The sequence below is a fragment of the Bufo gargarizans genome, chromosome 3 (genome assembly GCF_014858855.1).
Source record: "Bufo gargarizans isolate SCDJY-AF-19 chromosome 3, ASM1485885v1, whole genome shotgun sequence".
Lineage (NCBI taxonomy): Eukaryota > Metazoa > Chordata > Amphibia > Anura > Bufonidae > Bufo > Bufo gargarizans.
The window spans coordinates 551,869,330-551,887,943 of NC_058082.1; the positions used below are offsets into that span (position 1 = coordinate 551,869,330).

At 48.2% G+C, this 18,614-nt stretch overlaps 1 protein-coding gene across 1 annotated transcript; it reads right to left on the bottom strand.

The window, feature by feature from the left end:
- Window positions 1-3,159: 3,159 nt before the first annotated feature.
- On the bottom strand, window positions 3,160-18,333 carry FAM162A (family with sequence similarity 162 member A). The gene is made up of 5 exons (XM_044284137.1): window positions 18,202-18,333; window positions 17,545-17,631; window positions 16,670-16,775; window positions 14,322-14,430; window positions 3,160-4,072 (listed from the first exon to the last, which is right to left on the bottom strand). Exons 1-5 carry the CDS (start codon window positions 18,245-18,247, stop codon window positions 3,995-3,997), a joined length of 426 nt encoding a protein of 141 aa, XP_044140072.1. The 5' UTR covers window positions 18,248-18,333; the 3' UTR covers window positions 3,160-3,994.
- Window positions 18,334-18,614: the final 281 nt, after the last annotated feature.

Sequence of the window (18,614 nt, forward strand, 5' to 3'; positions counted from 1 at the left end):
TAACGCCATATCAGCATGGCTTCGTGAGGGATCGGTCATGTCAAACTAATTTAATCAGTTGCTATGATCAGTGTCTGTATGTGGGTAAGTAACTGGCTCAGTGATAGAAAACAGAGGGTGGTTATAAACGGTACACACTCAGATTGGGTCACTGTCACTAGTGGAGTACCTCAGGAGGGGTCAGTACTGGAGGGGTCACCATCACTACCGGGGTACCACAGGAGGGGTCACCATCACTAGTGGGGTACCACAGGAGGGGTCACCATCACTACCGGGGTACCACAGGAGGGGTCAGTACTGGAGGGGTCACTGTCACTCGTGGGGTACCTCAGGGGTCAGTATTGGGCCCTATTCTCTTCAAAATATTTATGAATGATCTTGTACAAGGCTTGCACAGTAAAATATAAATTTTTAGTGGGGAAAATTGGCTTCTACCTCACAAGTTTTGCCTTCCTCTGGATCAACGTGTTGCCAGTCTCACCGATCTGCTGCCACCTGTCGCGGGAACGTCCGTGACAGTCACCCACCGAACTAACAGACGGATTAACTATATTAATTTCCCTGTCACATATGCAGTGCACGTGTATCTTGCACCAAAAATGGGAATATGTCACCGGCCGATCTAACAGTCAGATTAACTATTATATTTTTGTGTCAGGGGTACAAAAATGGTACATTGCACCCACAAAAACTCACTATAGGTCACCCACAAAACAAATAGCCAGATTCCTAACACTCTCCCTCACTTCAGCCGCTTCCTGTCCCTGCACTACTCAGAGCTGATGGGCGGGGCTACACGTGATCCAGCTTGTATAGAGGCTTGGTCACATGATGCACCAGCCAATCACAGCCATGCCATTACTGTGGTGGCTTCTAAGTGCCCACAGCTTAAAAGCTTGTTGATTGGCTGCCCTGCCCTAAAAAGCTTTAATAAATGCCCGAACACCAAACTTAAACCCAAACCTTTCTGGCAAAGTTCTGGTACCCGAACTCACAAAGTTCGATACAGACACGAATTTTACAGTTCGTGTTCGATCAACACTAGTCAGGAACCATTGCAGGTCGTCTATCACCCAGACCCCGTTGATGTAAACGGTTTCCAATAGTCTGATGTGACACTTGGTGCCTCTCACCTCCCTTATTGTGCCTGGAGTTGTGTGGCGTTCATCATCCGATTCCGCAGAGCATTGTTCACAATGAAGCGGTCATCAGTGTGGGATGTGGCCAAAGGACGTCCACTTCTCTGCCTGTCTGTGACTCTTCCAGTCTCTGTATCTCTGATACAACCTGCTGATGACTCTCTGTGAAGCTCTAAGCTCAGGGGCCACTTCAGACTGAGAACATCCTGCTTGAAGCCACGCACCGACGAGGTACTGGTGATTAATTGTTAGGTGTCATCTTAGTCTCATGATGTCACAATGTGAACAGCATGATGAGGAGGACTGTATAAATACCAATTCTAATGGAACCAGGAAATTTATTGGGCGATTCATGGATCAAACAACTGATGTGAATTTTGCTGTTAAGCTCCATGTTAGAGAACAGCAAGTTGTGCAAAAAGTCCGGAAACATTGAGCAGTTGGACAGGAGCATTCAGAAGGTCACATTAAGTTCTCCTGTAAAGTTTAGAGGTAGGGATGAGCGAATCGACTTTGGATGAAACATTCGAAGTCGATTCGCATAAAACTTCGTTAGAATACTGTATGGAGCAAGCGCTCCGTACAGTATTAAAATGTATTGGCTCTGATGAGCCGAAGTTATTACTATTACTCGCGAGACTTCGGTTAATAACTTCAGAAATTAATTTCTACTGTTAAAAACCTTTCACCAAACTTGGGTTCGGTTCCAAGGTGCCACAGTAGAAATTCATTTCTGACGTTTTTACTTTGCGAAGTAATAACTTTGGCTCTGATGAGCCAATACATTATAATACTGACTGTATAATCTGAGGGAGTGGTGGCTGTATAATCTGTACAGTAGTGAGCTCCCTCTAGTGGTGGCTGTATGTAGGGAGCTCCCTCTAGTGGTGGCTGTATAATCTGTATGTAGTGAGCTCCCTCTAGTGATGGCTGTATAATCTGTATGTAGTGAGCTCCCTCTAGTGATGGCTGTATAATCTGTATGTAGTGAGCTCCCTCTAGTGGTGGCTGTATAATCTGTATGTAGTGAGCTCCCTCTAGTGATGGCTGTATAATCTGTATGTAGTCAGCTCCCCCTAGTGGTGGCTGTATAATCTGTATGTAGTGAGCTCCCTCTAGTGGTGACTGTATAACCTGTATGTAGTGAGCTCCCTCTAGTGGTGACTGTATAACCTGTATGTAGTGAGCACCCACTAGTGGTGACTGTATAATCTGTATGTAGTGAGCACCCACTAGTGGTGGCTGTATAATCTGTATGTAGTGAGCTCCCTCTAGTGGTGGCTGTATAATCTGTATGTAGTGAGCTCCCCCTAGTGGTGGCTGTATAGTCTGTATGTAGTGAGCTCCCTCTAGTGGTGGCTGTATAATCTGTATGCAGTGAGCTCCCTCTAGTGGTGGCTGTATAATCTGTATGTAGTGAGCTCCCCCTAGTGGTGGCTGTATAATCTGTATGTAGTGAGCTCCCTCTAGTGGTGACTGTATAACCTGTATGTAGTGAGCACCCACTAGTGGTGACTGTATAACCTGTATGTAGTGAGCTCCCTCTAGTGGTGACTGTATGATCTGTATGTAGTAAGCTCCCTCTAGTGGTGGCTGTATAGTCTGTATGTAGTGAGCTCCCTCTAGTGGTGGCTGTATGATCTGTATGTAGTAAGCTCCCTCTAGTGGTGGCTGTATAGTCTGTATGTAGTGAGCTCCCTCTAGTGGTGGCTGTATAATCTGTATGTAGTGAGCTCCCTCTAGTGGTGGCTGTATAATCTGTATGTAGTGAGCTCCCTCTAGTGGTGGCTGTATAATCTGTATGTAGTGAGCTCCCTCTAGTGGTGGCTGTATAATCTGTATGTAATGAGCTCCCTCTAGTGGTGGCTGTATAATCTGTATGTAACCCTTGGTGTATGCAGGGAATTCAGAGCTAAGAAGATACAGTAAATCATTATTCCCACTGTCACATTTAGCTCTGGTCGTCCGGTATCGGCACCGGTGCACAGTCTCTCCCCTATAAATGATGACGTTGCTGCCGCAGAGCTGATGGTTCGTTTATTTGTACAAATGATAAAGATTCTCATAAGATTGCAGTGAAATGATAGCAGATACCAGTGTAACATTCAATTCTATGACCGTGCCCTCCTCCCAAAACCTGAAAATGCCTGGAGCTAGACTCGATACTCCTCTCCCATATCATATCCTCTCAGAAAGCTGAGGTCTGGGCTGCTGTTTGCAGGGCCCTGTCCATGTCTGTGACACCCTGACAATGACAGATTAAAGGGGTTTTCCGAGATATACTGAAAATCTATCCTCAGCATAGGTCATCAGTATCTGGTTGGTGGGGCCATGACACCCAGGATCAGCTGTTTGAGAAGACGCTTTTCTAAGGCCAGTGATAACATGTTGATCGGTCACGTGGCCTAGGAGCAGCTCAGCCCCATGGAAGTGAATGGGGCTGAGTGCAATACCATGTACGGCCACTACACAATGTACGGCGCTGTGCTTGGTGAGCATGGAGATGGCCGTGGCCCTCACAGGAGCAGAGGCCTTCCAAAACAGTAAAAAAAAATAATAATAATATCTTGGAAAATCCATACAGCAGCCTGGATCTCAGCTTCTGGACTAATGTATTATATAGGGAGGAGGATGAGGCCTCCATTTTCAGGTTTTTGTGGAGTTGTGCCTTCTGGCCACACATATAAGGTGCTTGAGGCTTTAGGGGCCCTCTCCCATCCCTCACTGTAAATGGCTAGAACACAGCACAGGGAGAGCTCATTGTCACAAATGGAAAACAGAAATCACTCCAGCTAAAATCTACACATCATTTGAGGGTGAGGTCCTGTGCTTGCTCATAATACTCTGTGCTGCGGCTACTTCTCAGCTTCCTCCTTGTGACGAGCCTTTCTCTCAAGGTTCATCTTGGCCAGACTTTCCTGCTGCTTGGCGGCCTGTGTAAGAAGGAAACGCAAGGTTAAAGAATACTATCTATAGAAATCAGAGAGGTCAGGGGCCTCGGGGGAGGGGTTATAAATGAGGGGGAGGGGCTAAAGATTTCATGGCATCAGCTAAATTGTGTGCTATTTACTATCATAGCTACACTGGCCACCACATTCCCACCCATTATCTGCCCCTAAAAGTGGCAGTCAGGGCTGAAGGTATGGGCACTGCCCCCTGGGTTTCCTTGGCCCCCAGGGCTGCACATGACACCCCTCCCTGTGCTGAGCAGCAGTGAGGTCTCCTTAGTTAACAAGTAAATTATTTCCGGCCCCTGACTGGCACTTGTGTTTTTATTCCAGATGATAAAATCCCAAAGCCACGACCTTCCCCGTCCTGAGACTCCCTGCCAAGCTCTGAGAGCACAGGGCGGTGCACCGGGCACAGGGCCAGGAGGGAGGGTCGGGGATCTGCACCCTGTGCCACCTGAGATCAAGGTGCTCCACAGACCAGCGGAGACAGAAACTGAGACTTCTACAAGACACACACCAGTCACATCACTGCCAGAGCGCAGCTCTGGAGTATAATACAGGATGTAACTCAGGATCAGTACAGGATAAGTAATGTATGTACACAGTGACTGCACCAGCAGAATAGTGAGTACAGCTCTGGAGTATAATACATGATGTAACTCAGGATCAGTACAGGATAACTAATGTATGTACACAGTGACTGCACCAGCAGAATAGTGAGTGCAGCTCTGGAGTATAATACAGGATGTAACTCAGGATCAGTACAGGATAAGTAATGTATGTACACAGTGACTGCAGCTCTGGAGTATAATACAGGATGTAACTCTGGATCAGTACAGGATAAGTAATGTATGTACACAGTGACTGCACCAGCAGAATAGTGAGTGCAGCTCTGGAGTATAATACAGGATGTAACTCAGGATCAGTACAGGATAAGTAATGTATGTACACAGTGACTCCACCAGCAGAATAGTGAGTGCAGCTCTGGAGTATAATACAGGAGGTAACTCAGGATCAGAAGCTCATTTACAGATGACATCCAGTGGAATCTAGCTTCTTTCTCCAAAGGAAGTAGCCACCGCTCGAGTAAAGTGGGCCTTTACAAACTCAGGTGGCTCAAAACCCTGAGACACACAAGACTCCCGAATTGCCTCTTTAATCCATCGACTGATGGAGGGCTTAGAGGCCTTCCTACCCTTGTGGGTACCGGGAAAAAGGATAAGGAGATTTTTATCTTTCCTAAATACCTTGGACCGCTCCAGGTAAATCCCGAGACATCTCGACACATCAAGGGTATGGAGCCCTCTTTCTTCTGAGGAGGGGAGTGGAGCCAAAACTGGAAGAGAAATCACCTGGTTGATGTTGCTGAATGAAGGCACCTTTAGAATAAAGGGAGGCAAGAACTTGAGCAGCACCCGGTCTTGCAGGAACTTGGAGTACGGCTCAAATGCAGAAAAAGCTTGGAGTTCCCCCAACTCGCTTTGCAGAAGTGATAGCCAAGAAAGGCAAGAAATTTGAACTCCACCTCCTTTAAAGGCTCAAAGGAGGGAGATGATAACCCCCTGAGCACGACCGTTAAATCCCATACCGGGATAGGTCTGATTACTGTAGGCTTTAACCTTGAAGCTCCCTTCAGGAACCTTTTGATAAGGTGTTCTTGAGAAATGGACCTGTTGAGATCGAGATAGTCCTTCTATTTTAGGAAGGGACTGATCAACCTCCAGGCTGTCAGGTTGAACATTTGAGGAGATCTGAGTGTCCCCCGACACCAGTACTCTCTCTGGAGAAAGCCTCCAAAATTGACCCCGACTCATGTGAGTGAGTTGGGTAAACCAAGCTCTTTTGGGCCAGTATGGAATGATGGCGATGACTGATGCTTGGTCCTGCCCGATTTTAATCAATACCCTCGGAATCAAGGAAATTGGAGGGAAGATATAGGCCAGCCCGAACCTCCATGGGATTGACAGTGCATCTATTGCCACCGGGTTGTCCTCCCTGTAAAGGGAGCAGTACCTCTCTACCTTGGTGTTGAACCTCGTTGCCATGAGATCGATCTCTGGCATTCCCCACATGAGCGTTATCTCCTTGAAGATGTCTGAATGAGAGACCACTCCCAGGTTGGAAGACCTCGGCTCAGGCGATCTGAAATCATATTGTGGACTCCAGGAATGTGAAGGGCTGATAAGTGGGTGAGGTTCAATTCTGCCCAATCCAATAGCACACCTATCTCTCTCAGGAGACTTTGTGACTTCGTGCCTCCCTGCTTGTTGATGTGCATTACAGCGGTCATGCTGTCTGACTGTACCTTCACTGCTTTGCCTCGAATGCATGGTGCAAAATTAAGAAGGGCTAGTTTGATCGCCCTGATCTTTAGGAGATTCGATAACTTCTCCTGAGATGTCCAGGTTCCTTGAACGGTCTTATTCAGAAGAAGATGTGCTCCCCAGCCTACTAGGGATGCATCTGTGGTAAGTATGATCCAAGAGGGTTGGATCAGGGACTTGCCGTCCTCTAGATGGGTCCACCATCTTAGGGGGGGACCAGACACGGTAAGACAGGGAGTGCACGGAATTTAGTCCCACCGGACTGCGATTCCCTTGGCTAGTACCTCCGATTGTAGTGGACGAAGGTGCCATAATGCCCAAGGAACAGCCTCTGCGGTTGATGACATTAGTCCCAACATTCTCATCAAAGTACGAATGGTTACTTTCCGAGGTACTAAGAGAGAGCGGGCTGTCTCTTGAACAGATAACGATTCATCTTACTCCTGAAAGAAGGCTATTTCCACTGAGTCCACCACGAATCCCAGGAACTTCACTGAGGTAGCTGGCAGGAGATGGGACTTGTCCCAGTTGATTATCCATCCTAGCTGGTGGAGGAAGGTTACAGCCCGCTGAATGTGTTGGCACAGGATTGGGGAGGAGCTCTGAAGAGCCAGTTGTCCAGCTATGGAATGATGCTCAGACCTTGAAGTCTTAGCTGCCACCACGGAAACCACCACTTTGGTAAATGTGTGTGGGGCTGAAGAAATTCCAAACGAGAGGGCCACAAAGTGATTTAGGACTCCCCAGACTTGCACTGCGATCCTTAAGAATTTTCTGGACCCAGGATGGATGGGAATATGGAGGTAAGCATCCTTGAGATCAAAGGTTGCCAGGAAATCTCCTGGCAATAGAAGATTGGTCACTGACTGGATAGTTTCCATTCGGAAATGCTTGCGCTTGATGAACTGATTGAAATATCTCAGATCAATGATCATCCTCCAGTCTCTGGTCACCTTGGGTACCAGGAAAACTTGGGAATAGATACCTGCTCCCTGATCCTGAAGAGGCACCTCCTTTAAGGCCCCTTTCCGAAGATACTCCAGGATATAGTTTTCTAGAATCTTCTGTTTGCTGGATGGAAGTAGTCTTGTTAGAACAAATTTGTCCGATGGGGGACTGTCCAAGTCTACCAGGTATCCCCGAGATATAATACGAAGCACCCAAAGATCTTGGATCTGCCAGGATTCTAGAAAGTGTTGTAGGCGACCGCCTACGGGAATATGGGGAGCAGGGAGTTCTGAGAATCCAGTCAGACCGGCATGGTACCAAGAGCCTTGAGGAGGCCCGCAATCAGAGCGCTGAGGATTTCTTGGGGGGGGGGGGGGGGGGCTTAGAGACCCTGGAGGATTTCCCCCCTCTATGGGAGCTCCAATCTCTCTGGGCTTCGGGCTTCGGTCCAGACCTGGACCCATAACTTTTGCCGCCGACCATGAAAGGAATGTTGGGGAAGGGACTTGCCCCTCTTATCCGACAGTCCCTCCATAATATGGTCAAGCTCTGTCCCAAAAAGTTTGCCGGGTTCATATGCCATGGTGCAGAGATTATGCTTGGAAGTTGTATCAGTCTTTCAGGTTTTTAGCTAGAGTGGACGCATGCCCGCAGCTGAGAGCGCCATGGTCTTGGAAGCCAATTTTTTAATTGTTGTGGAGCAGCGTCACAAAAAAATTATAATAATAAAAATCAATGGCCAGACCGGCCGTCTTACAAGAGGCCAAGATGTCATCCCTAGAGACCCCCTGTTCCAGGTCAGACTGAACTTGGGCAAACCTGATCTTGAGAAAGTTCGCCACTTCAGAGAACGCTATTGCGACCGAGGCAGAAGCCGATGCAGAGGAATAAACACGCCTAAAGGCGCAATCAGCCTTGCGGTCCATCAGATCCGGAAGACTTGATCCGTTGTCTGATGGTACTATGGTCCTCTTGGAAATGGCCATATCCACCTTTGGTATTGGCCCCCAAGAGGACAATTGATCTTCTCTCAACGGGAAGACAGACTTAAATCTTTTGGTCAGCACGGGACCTTTTTCTGGTTTCTTTCTCTCCGTCTTCATTAATGACACGTCCGCTTTAAAGGCCCTGGGCCCCTTATAGGCGGAGGTAGAGGCTTCATCTTGATAAACATCCTGGTCCCCTGACCGGATGGATCTCAGCAGCCGCTGGGCTTTCTCAGGAGGAGAAACCCATCCTCATCTTCAGAAGAAGAAGAGCTAGATCCTTCTCTAGCATCCCGAGCCCCCGATACCTCCATGGCCCGATGAGGAGAGGAAGGTCTTTGGCGCTTAGATATAAGAGCCTGCTTCAGCTCCTCTATAGAGGAGTTCACCTGGTTCCTGTTGGACTCCATGTAGTTCTTCATCCAGTCAACTACATCATAGACCGTAGGTTCTTGTTGGCGGAAGAAGCTTAGCTCTACAGGGCGGATATCGAGAAAATAAATAATTGTTGTGGCATTGAAGATGGCGTCTTGCCAGAACTCTTCCTGCCAGGGTCCCGATCACCATCCCCTGTAGACGACATGGCTGCAAGAAAAAAAACTGAATTAACTGTTGAGTCTGGAAGAAGGAAAGGAAATCCAAGCAAATAGGCTTTTAGCCAGAAAAAACAAGAAACTGCTTCAAGCAAACCCGCAAGGTAATTAGCAGAGGAACAGCACTAGCTGATCAAAGCAAAACCGCTTGGAAGAAGGGAAAATTCGCTTCAGCCAATATCCAAGATAAGCAGAGTAAAGAAAACCATACACCTGCGCTCCAGGAGGCCGAACGACCACTGGGGTGCAGGATTAAAATAGCAACATTGGAGCCGAAAAATAGTCTCTGCCCCAAAAGGGGCAGAGCTAGCGCTAAATCTAATAATCAATAAAAGTGCCTTCTTAAGATAGAAAATAGAAGTAACAAACTAGAAGGGAGACTATAGTAGCTAAATTCGCCACAAATGGCGAAAAAATACATTATAAAAAGGATGGAAACACTTCCTCCTAAGAAATCAGGAAGTGACGTCACTCCCAAAATGGCGGCGCCCACAGGAAACAAGTGGGGCCGCCGATTCCTAGCTCCCAGCGCTCCCTAGGAGCGTCTAGATAGAGAGGAGGCGTGCTACAAGCATCATCTCTGCCCCGAGCACGGGAGCGGAACAGATTACCCTGCGACCAACCGCAGGAAGGAGAAACAGCCACCAGAGATGGCAATGTTAACCCCAAAGGGCAAGTGTCGAGTTAATTAGATCTCCACCAGTGGGAGATCCCCACCAGTACAAACCACGGGGTGGAATACCCAATCAGTGCCACTGGTTAGGACGTAAGGGAATAATCTGTTCTCACGTCACAGAGCTCAGCGGATGCTCGCTGCCGCCTCCTGACCTGTACATAAGTCACACAACCAACCGCTGTCTCAGCTGCTCCTGGTGGTGGCTGATCACATGATCGCCGGGGATGGCGGTGACAGCAGGCGGCACTGGACTAACAGTGTTACCGCAACACCGCCGATTTCTCCTGTAACCGGGGCTCCTACTGTAAAATTGAAGAAGAGTGGTCACCCAATGCTTGGACCTTCGAGGGACAGAATGCTAAAGATAAGCACGCGGCTCCGTGAATCATGATGAAAAAAAAAAAAAAATTCAAAAATTACATAAAGGGGTTCTCGGGAATTATGTAAAATGGCTGCCTGCCACCTGTCCTAGAATGTGAGCAGAACTGCTAGCCTCCATGGCAGAGCTGCCTGCGGGGGGTAAGGGTTCGGGCCTCCCTACACTGCTCTACGCTAGATGATAATGCAATCCTGCCTACAACACGCCATCATGGCTGAGCAGCCCGACAGGAACGATCACCTGTGTAGCGAGGCCACGTCCCCTCCTACCGCAGCCTGGGGAAGGGGGGGGGGGGGTGTTTGGGGCCGCACTACACTGCTCTACGCTAGATGATAATGCAATCCTGCCTACTACACGCCATCATGGCTGAGCAGCCCGACAGGAACGATCACCTGTGTAGCGAGGCCACGTCCCCTCCTACCGCAGCCTGGGGAAGGGGGGGGGGGGTGTTTGGGGCCGCACTACACTGCTCTACCCTAGATGGTAATGCAATCCTGCCTACTACACGCCATCATGGCTGAGCAGCCCGACAGGAACGCTCACCTGTGTAACGATGCCACGTCCCCTCCTACCGCAGCCTGGGGAAGGGGGGGGGGGGTGTTTGGGGCCGCACTACACTGCTCTACACTAGATGGTAATGCAATCCTGCCTACTACACGCCATCATGGCTGAGCAGCCCGACAGGAACGCTCACCTGTGTAACGATGCCACGTCCCCTCCTACCGCAGCCTGGGGAAGGGGGGGGGGGGGTGTTTGGGGCTGCACTACACTGCTCTACACTAGATGGTAATGCAATCCTGCCTACTACACGCCATCATGGCTGAGCAGCCCGACAGGAACGCTCACCTGTGTAACGATGCCACGTCCCCTCCTACCGCAGCCTGGGGAAGGGGGGGGGGGGTGTTTGGGGCCGCACTACACTGCTCTACCCTAGATGGTAATGCAATCCTGCATACAACACGCCATCATGGCTGAGCAGCCCGACAGGAACGTTCACCTGTGTAGCGAAGCCACGTCCCCTCCTACCAATAAGCAGTTCTACACGTGGTGACAACCAATCCTGCTCACATTCTAGGACAGGTTGCTGGCGGCCATTTTACATCATTCCTGGAGAATCCCTTTAAGTAATTTTTGCATTTTTTCACCATGATTCACGGAGCCGCGTGCTTATCTTTAGCATTCTGTCCCATTCATTCCTAAGGAACACCTTTAATTGACCAAATGCTAAAAAGTTACAGCAAAATCCACAAATGCTAAAAAAAAAAAAAAAATGGAAAGGAAGGGGTTAACACAGACCCAGGACAATGTGCAGCTCCTCCTTATCCAGACCTCGCTCTGCTGGTTGTCAGGACTTTCTCACAGGCGCCTGCAGGAAATGACAGCTGGGGGCAGGAGATGCTGTGAGGGTCCTGTGGGGACAGCAGCTGCACACAGCACAGTCTCGGTGGGCGCCCCCAGGATCAGAGAGCCCCCGTAATCTGCCTGTGACAAAGACTACAAGTCCCATCCGTGCCCCTGTGTATCACATATCCATATACATGCAGTGAGGACCCGCACACTGCACACACAGTCCACTGACTTCAATGGCCACTGTACAATAATATCAGGGTCATCTACAGCAAAGCAGAATGGATGATTGCATCTGAGTGACAACCCCCCAAACCCCCGACTGCCCCCCCAAACCCCCGAAATCTCCTGGTATGAGTCTCCTGGTGGAGCTGACACTTCCTGGATGGAGACAGCAGCCAAAACCTCAGCTAATTATATACAAGCCACGACCTTCACCGTCCTGAGACTCCCTGCCAAGCTCTGAGAGCTCAGGGCGGTGCACCGGGCACAGGGCCAGGAGGGAGGGTCCGGGATCTGCACCCTGTGCCACCTGAGATCAAGGTGCTCCACAGACCAGAGACAGAAACTGAGACTTCTACAGGACACACACCAGTCACATCACTGCCAGAGCGCAGCTCTGGAGTATAATACAGGATGTGACTCAGGATCAGTAATGTATATACACAATGACTGCACAAGCAGAATAGTGAGTGCAGCTCTGGAGTATAATACAGGATGTAACTCAGGATCAGTACAGGATAAGTAATGTATGTACACAGTGACTGCACCAGCAGAACAGTGAGTGCAGCTCTGGAGTATAATACAGGATGTAATGCAGGATCAGTACAGGATAAGTGATGTATGTACACAGTGACTGCACCAGCAGAATAGTGAGTGCAGCTCTGGAGTATAATACAGGATGTAACTCAGGATCAGTACAGGATAAGTAATGTATGTACACAGTGAGTGCTCCAGCAGAATAGTGAGTGCAGCTCTGGAGTATAATACAGGATGTAACTCAGGATCAGTACAGGATAAGTAATGTATGTACACAGTGACTGCACCAGCAGAATAGTGAGTGCAGCTCTGGAGTATAATACAGGATGTAACTCAGGATCAGTACAGGATAAGTAATGTATGTACACAGTGACTGCACCAGCAGAATAGCGAGTGCAGCTCTGGAGTATAATACAGGATGTAACACAGGATCAGTACAAGATAAGTAATGTATGTACACAGTGACTGCACCAGCAGAATAGTGAGTGCAGCTCTGGAGTATAATACAGGATGTAACTCAGGATCAGTACAGGATAAGTAATGTATGTACACAGTGACTGCACCAGCAGAATAGTGAGTGCAGCTCTGGAGTATAATACAGGATGTAACTCAGGATCAGTACAGGATAAGTAATGTACGTACACAGTGACTGCACCAGCAGAATAGTGAGTGCAGCTCTGGAGTATAATACAGGATGTAACTCAGGATCAGTACAGGATAAGTAATGCATGTACACAGTGACTGTACCAGCAGAATAGCGAGTGCAGCTCTGGAGTATAATACAGGATGTAACTCAGGATCAGTACAGGATAAGTAATGTATGTATACGGTGACTCCACCAGCAGAATAGTGAGTGCAGCTCTCGAGTATAATACAGGATGTAACTCAGGATCAGTACAGGATAAGTAATGTATGTACACAGTGACTGCACCAGCAGAACAGTGAGTGCAGCTCTGGAGTATAATACAGGATGTAACTCAGGATCAGTAATGTATGTACACAGTGACTGCACCAGCAGAATAGTGAGTGCAGCTCTCGAGTATAATACAGGATGTAACTCAGGATCAGTACAGGATAAGTAATGTAATGTACAAAGTGACTGCACCAGCAGAATAGTGAGTGCAGCTCTGGAGTATAATACAGGATGTAACTCAGGATCAGTACAGGATAAGTAATGTAATGTACAAAGTGACTGCACCAGCAGAATAGTGAGTGCAGCTCTGGAGTATAATACAGGATGTAACTCAGGATCAGTACAGGATAAGTAATGTATGTACACAGTGACTCCACCAGCAGAATAGTGAGTGCAGCTCTGGAGTATAATACAGGGTGTAACTCAGGATCAGTACAGGATAAGTAATGTATGTACACAGTGACTGCACCAGCAGAATAGTGAGTGCAGCTCTGGAGTATAATACAGGATGTAACTCAGGATCAGTACAGGATAAGTAATGTATGTACACAGTGACTGCACCAGCAGAACAGTGAGTGCAGCTCTGGAGTATAATACAGGATGTAACTCAGGATCAGTACAGGATAAGTAATGTATGTACACAGTGACTGCATCAGCAGAATAGTGAGTGCAGCTCTGGAGTATAATACAGGATGTAACTCAGGATCAGTACAGGATAAGTAATGTATGTACACAGTGACTGCACCAGCAGAATAGTGAGTGCAGCTCTGGGGTATAATACAGGATGTAACTCAGGATCAGTACAGGATAAGTAATGTATGTACACAGTGACTGCACCAGCAGAATAGTGAGTGCAGCTCTGGAGTATAATACAGGATGTAACTCAGGATCAGTACAGGATAAGTAATGTATGTACACAGTGACTGCACCAGCAGAATAGTGAGTGCAGCTCTGGAGTATAATACAGGATGTAACTCAGGATCAGTGCAGGAGACATAATGAATGTACACAGTGACTCTACCAGCAGAATAGTGAGTGCAGCTCTGGAGTATAATAATATATCTACATGGGTCTTTTGGAGAAGTTACAGTGTAATTCAGAATCATCTGTATTTAAATCTGATAATCGACCAATCGAACCATCAGAAAGTTAGCAGTCGTCCCTCCCCTGCAGAGCAGAGGGGCCAATCACGATGTATATCAGTCTGGAGGAGGACTATGGGTGATGCTATGTGATCCCGCTGCTCTTGATATAATCACTGCAAGTTGATTGACGTGATTCCAGCAGAGATGGCGCCGCTGCTCACCTGCTTCCCAGATATCACCATGCCGATGCAGCCCACGATGGTCAGAAGCATCATCAGCACCGAGAACTTGACTCGCACTTTGCTTTTCGCTGAATCCACCATCTCGTAGCTGGGAGAGAATACAGACACCAGTTATACTGGGAGGAGACCCCTGGGGTGAGAGTTTATCTCTGTGTCCAGTCTGGGCCAGCGCTGTAGTACACACGGACATCGGACGTCTGCGAGTCTAAATCACTAGTCCTAATCACATAGCTGAGGCTTTGCTACAATGTAGCAGTGTAGATAATCCCCAGCGAGCGGAACAAAGCAGCAGAACCAATCTCTCCCTGCCCTGAACTGTTACCTAAACTGACACATTGTACCACACCCTCAGCTGTGTGTGCAGGACTGGGCCAAGTCTCCACTGTGGATGTAAGCAATGTCTGTTACATGGAAGCGGAGGCTGTGTCCAGCTCTTTAGCGGGACCATCCAGAGCGCTTTAGTAGGACAGCGCTACTTCCTTCTACCTTGTGTTTTTTCTGTCCTGTGTGGACTTGGACAGATGGTTTGCCTTGAAGAAGCCCCACAAAAATACCTAACCTTAAAGGGGTTCTGCACTTTGGGTGGGAAAAGAGATGGTTGTTCTGCAAAGAGAGGCCTACTTACCTGCTTCCTGGCGCTGGCTCCCTGCTCCGCTCCCAAGATGTCAGCTTTCATTTTAGTGCTGCTGCAGCCAATCACTGTGAATCTGTTTTCCCTTAGTCCTTACAGCAGCTCAAGCTTTCTGCCCCAAGTACGTCACTCTTCTAAACACAAGGAAGGAACTCAGGGGTCTCGGTTTAATTAGCGATTCATTTCGTGAACCCTTTTGCTACCAGCGCCATACATGTACGGTGCTGGAGCGATGGGTAAACATGGTGCCCGCTCGCACGTGCAGCGGGCGCCATGGCTGGCGGGTCTATGCTTTTTCAAACAGAGACCCACGGCAATAACGTTGATTGAGGTCATAACAGCTTTTAGATGCCGTGATCAAGTGTGACCATAGCATCTAAACAGTCAATTACCCTGAAGCGCATGCTTCCGGATCATTACTGGCACCCCCCTGCGACCAACGGGGATCCCGGCAACTGCCTTTAATACACTGGGTCACTCTGAGGAGCTGCAATTCCTTTTATAGGCCAACATAAGAGATGAGCAATTCACATATTTCCTTTATGGAACATGCCAATATTGAGAGATATATATATATATATATATATATATATATATACACACATATATATATATACACACACACACACACACACATATATATATACAAATTTAACCCCCCCCCCCTTTCCTGAGAATGAAAAATAAATACATAAATAACAAAAATTATAAACATCATGGGCATCACTATGTCCGAAAGCTCCCATAGTATTAAAATCTGAAAATATTTTTCCAATACGGTGAAGGCACAACGGAAAAAAAAGTATTAAAATGGCAGATTCGCCATTTTTTCGTTGCTTTCTTACCCCAAATGTAATGAAATGTGATCAAAAAGTCACACACTGCAAAATGGTATCAATAAAAAGTACAGATCGTCCCAGAATATGGCGATTTAAAAAACATTTTTTTTCAGAGTTTTAATTTATTTTTACATTATTCAGACATAAAAACCTATACATATATGGTTTCGTTGGAATCGTACTGACCCAAAGAATAAAGGGCACAAGTCAATATTGCCCCAAAGGGAACGCTGTGAGGACAAAACCCGGAAAACTGTGGAGGAATTGCGTTTCTTTTCCAATTCCACCCCGTTTAGAATGTTTTTCCCGCTTCCCAATACATTGTATGCCATATTAAATGAGGGCATTAGAAAGTACAACTTGTACCGCAAAAAACAAGCCTAAGCTTATATGGATACGTGAACGGAAAAATAAAAAGGTTACGGCTTAAGGAAGATAGGGAAGAAAATGTTAAATGCAAAAACTAAAAAAACTCCGGTATCCAAGGGGTTAATTACAAATTCCTTCTGTCCCCCTAGTACACCGGGGCAGCAGGACCCCAATATTGTGCTGCTGTTAGGACTAAGGGAAAACAGATTAATATTAGAAATCATCGCAGCCATACACAAGTAGTCCTGCAGATAACTTTGAGAGCTGACAACAGGGGGCAGTAGGAGAATAAAAAGTAGTGCTCTGGAGCCCTTATCTGCAGGACTGCTCCTGGATCCCTGCAGATTACAGGCCACCATCCGGGGGACAGGTGCCCTTTAAAGAGACCGCAGCTTCGTGAAACGTCCGGAGCGCATTTTCTGCAGCCTGTTAGAAAGACTCCGTCAGTAATACAACCCTCATTCTCCGTCTGTCATTACATTACTCACGACACAATTTCAGGAATTTCAGACTCGTTCTTGTATCGTCCTCCCCAGATCAAAATCTTCTTCTCAAAGTTGGTGGGTCTGTGTCCAGGAATCTTAAAGGACGGACCTGGAGAATAAGGAGGGGGGGTCAATAATAGGGAGCGATGAGCGGAGATAAGGTAAATATTAGGAAGGGCCGGGGAAGGTAAAGGGAGCGGCAAGTGGGGATGAGATGGTAAAAAAGGAGGGGTCATAGCGAGCTGGTGAATTAGGGTGGGGGTAACAGGATAATTGGGGGGTAATAGGGAGAGGGTGAGTGTTAGGGAGGGGAGATAATAGAGAGCAGGTGAATTAGGGAGGGGGTAATGGTGGGATATTAGGGAGGGGGGATAATAGCGAGCTAGTGAATATTACGGTGGGGGGGGGGGTAATAGGGAGCGGGTGAATATTAGGGTGGGGGTAATAGGGAGCGGGTGAATATTAGGGTGGGGGTAATAGCAGGACGGTGTTTAGTGGGATTAGACTGGATATTCCCAGGACGTCCACCAGACGCTGTGATATCTGCTCTGGCCACAGGGGGCGCTGCACCATTAGATGGCTGTAAGGGGAGGTCCATACAGGTGAGCACTGAGGGCAGGTGGTCACTCAGGGACATTTGCACAGTAGGGTCCCTCCTCATAGCCCCGTGGGCAGCTGCCCATACGCCTGGACCATATCCGTCTTCCCCGATTCCTCTGTCCGGGTGGCCGACAGATTGTGTGAGATCAGGGGCCGCCAGGCACATCCGACGCCGCTTACCATGGATAAAACATGGACCATACAGACAATACTGTAGAGCAGTGACCGTACTCGGAGGAGCAGCCCCCAGGACCGGGGCGGTCACCCACTGAACTCACCTTCCGATTTGGCCGTGTCCCCCTCCGGTTTGCTGCACTGCCATCTCCTGCTCCCCAGAGACTGAGGGACGGGAACCGCTGATCTCCCTGGAAGAAGACAATAAAGTGTTCATAGCCAGCGCTCTGCAATCAGAGGTTGTCAGACTACAACCCCCAGCATGCTCTTACTGTCTGGGCACGTTGGAAGTTGGAGCACCCTATTCTTAAAGGGGTGCAGTACTTTCCAGGGGTTATTCTGCAGGGTGAGCACAGGTTTAGCAGGTTGTCAATGGTAACAACACGAGTCTGTGTGGTTGCCAATGGTAACAGCACGAGTCTGGGTGGTTGCCAATGGTAACAGCACGAGTCTGGGTGGTTGCCAATGGTAACAGCACGAGTCTGGGTGGTTGCCAATGGTAACAGCACGAGTCTGGGAGGTTGCCAATGGTAACAGCACGAGTCTAGGTGGTTGCCATAGGTTACAGCGCGGCATAGGTTTGTATGCAGGGTATATTACAGGTGCACAGAGCCCCTTTTCACACTCCCCCCTCCCCCACTTATTATATCCCCTCATTACACAGTAATTTGGAGTCAGGGAGTGACAGCGCCCCCTCAGGACCGCGGCTGCGTGGCCGGTCTGTGGCCCTACGCGGCTCCGCGGGCCCCATGGCCACTCACCAGCCAATAGGCGCACGCCGCTGCTCCTGAGCACGGCTCCCAACATCTTCAGGCAAAGTCAAGGGCTGTGTGCTGTTTGACGTCACTGCGAGCAGTCCCCGCCCACCAGATGTCAGCCAATTAACTGTCACTGAGAATAGGAGCGTCACCCAATAGAAAAGAGGGACTTGTTAGAGTTTAACCAATGAGAGAGCAGATTAAACAGTCATTTAACCAATAGTAGGAAAGAGCTGCAGAGCCGTGGCCAATGAGATTGAGAGTGGTATGTCCAGGTTTTCAGTCTTTAGTGTGGCGGCCATTTTCTTGTGGCCAAACTGTATTGTTGCTATGAAAAATCACAAGAATAACGGCCGCTCCAACGTCTTTTACCGGAGACATATTTTGAGGGCGAGGAAGAAAATGTCAGACGGAGG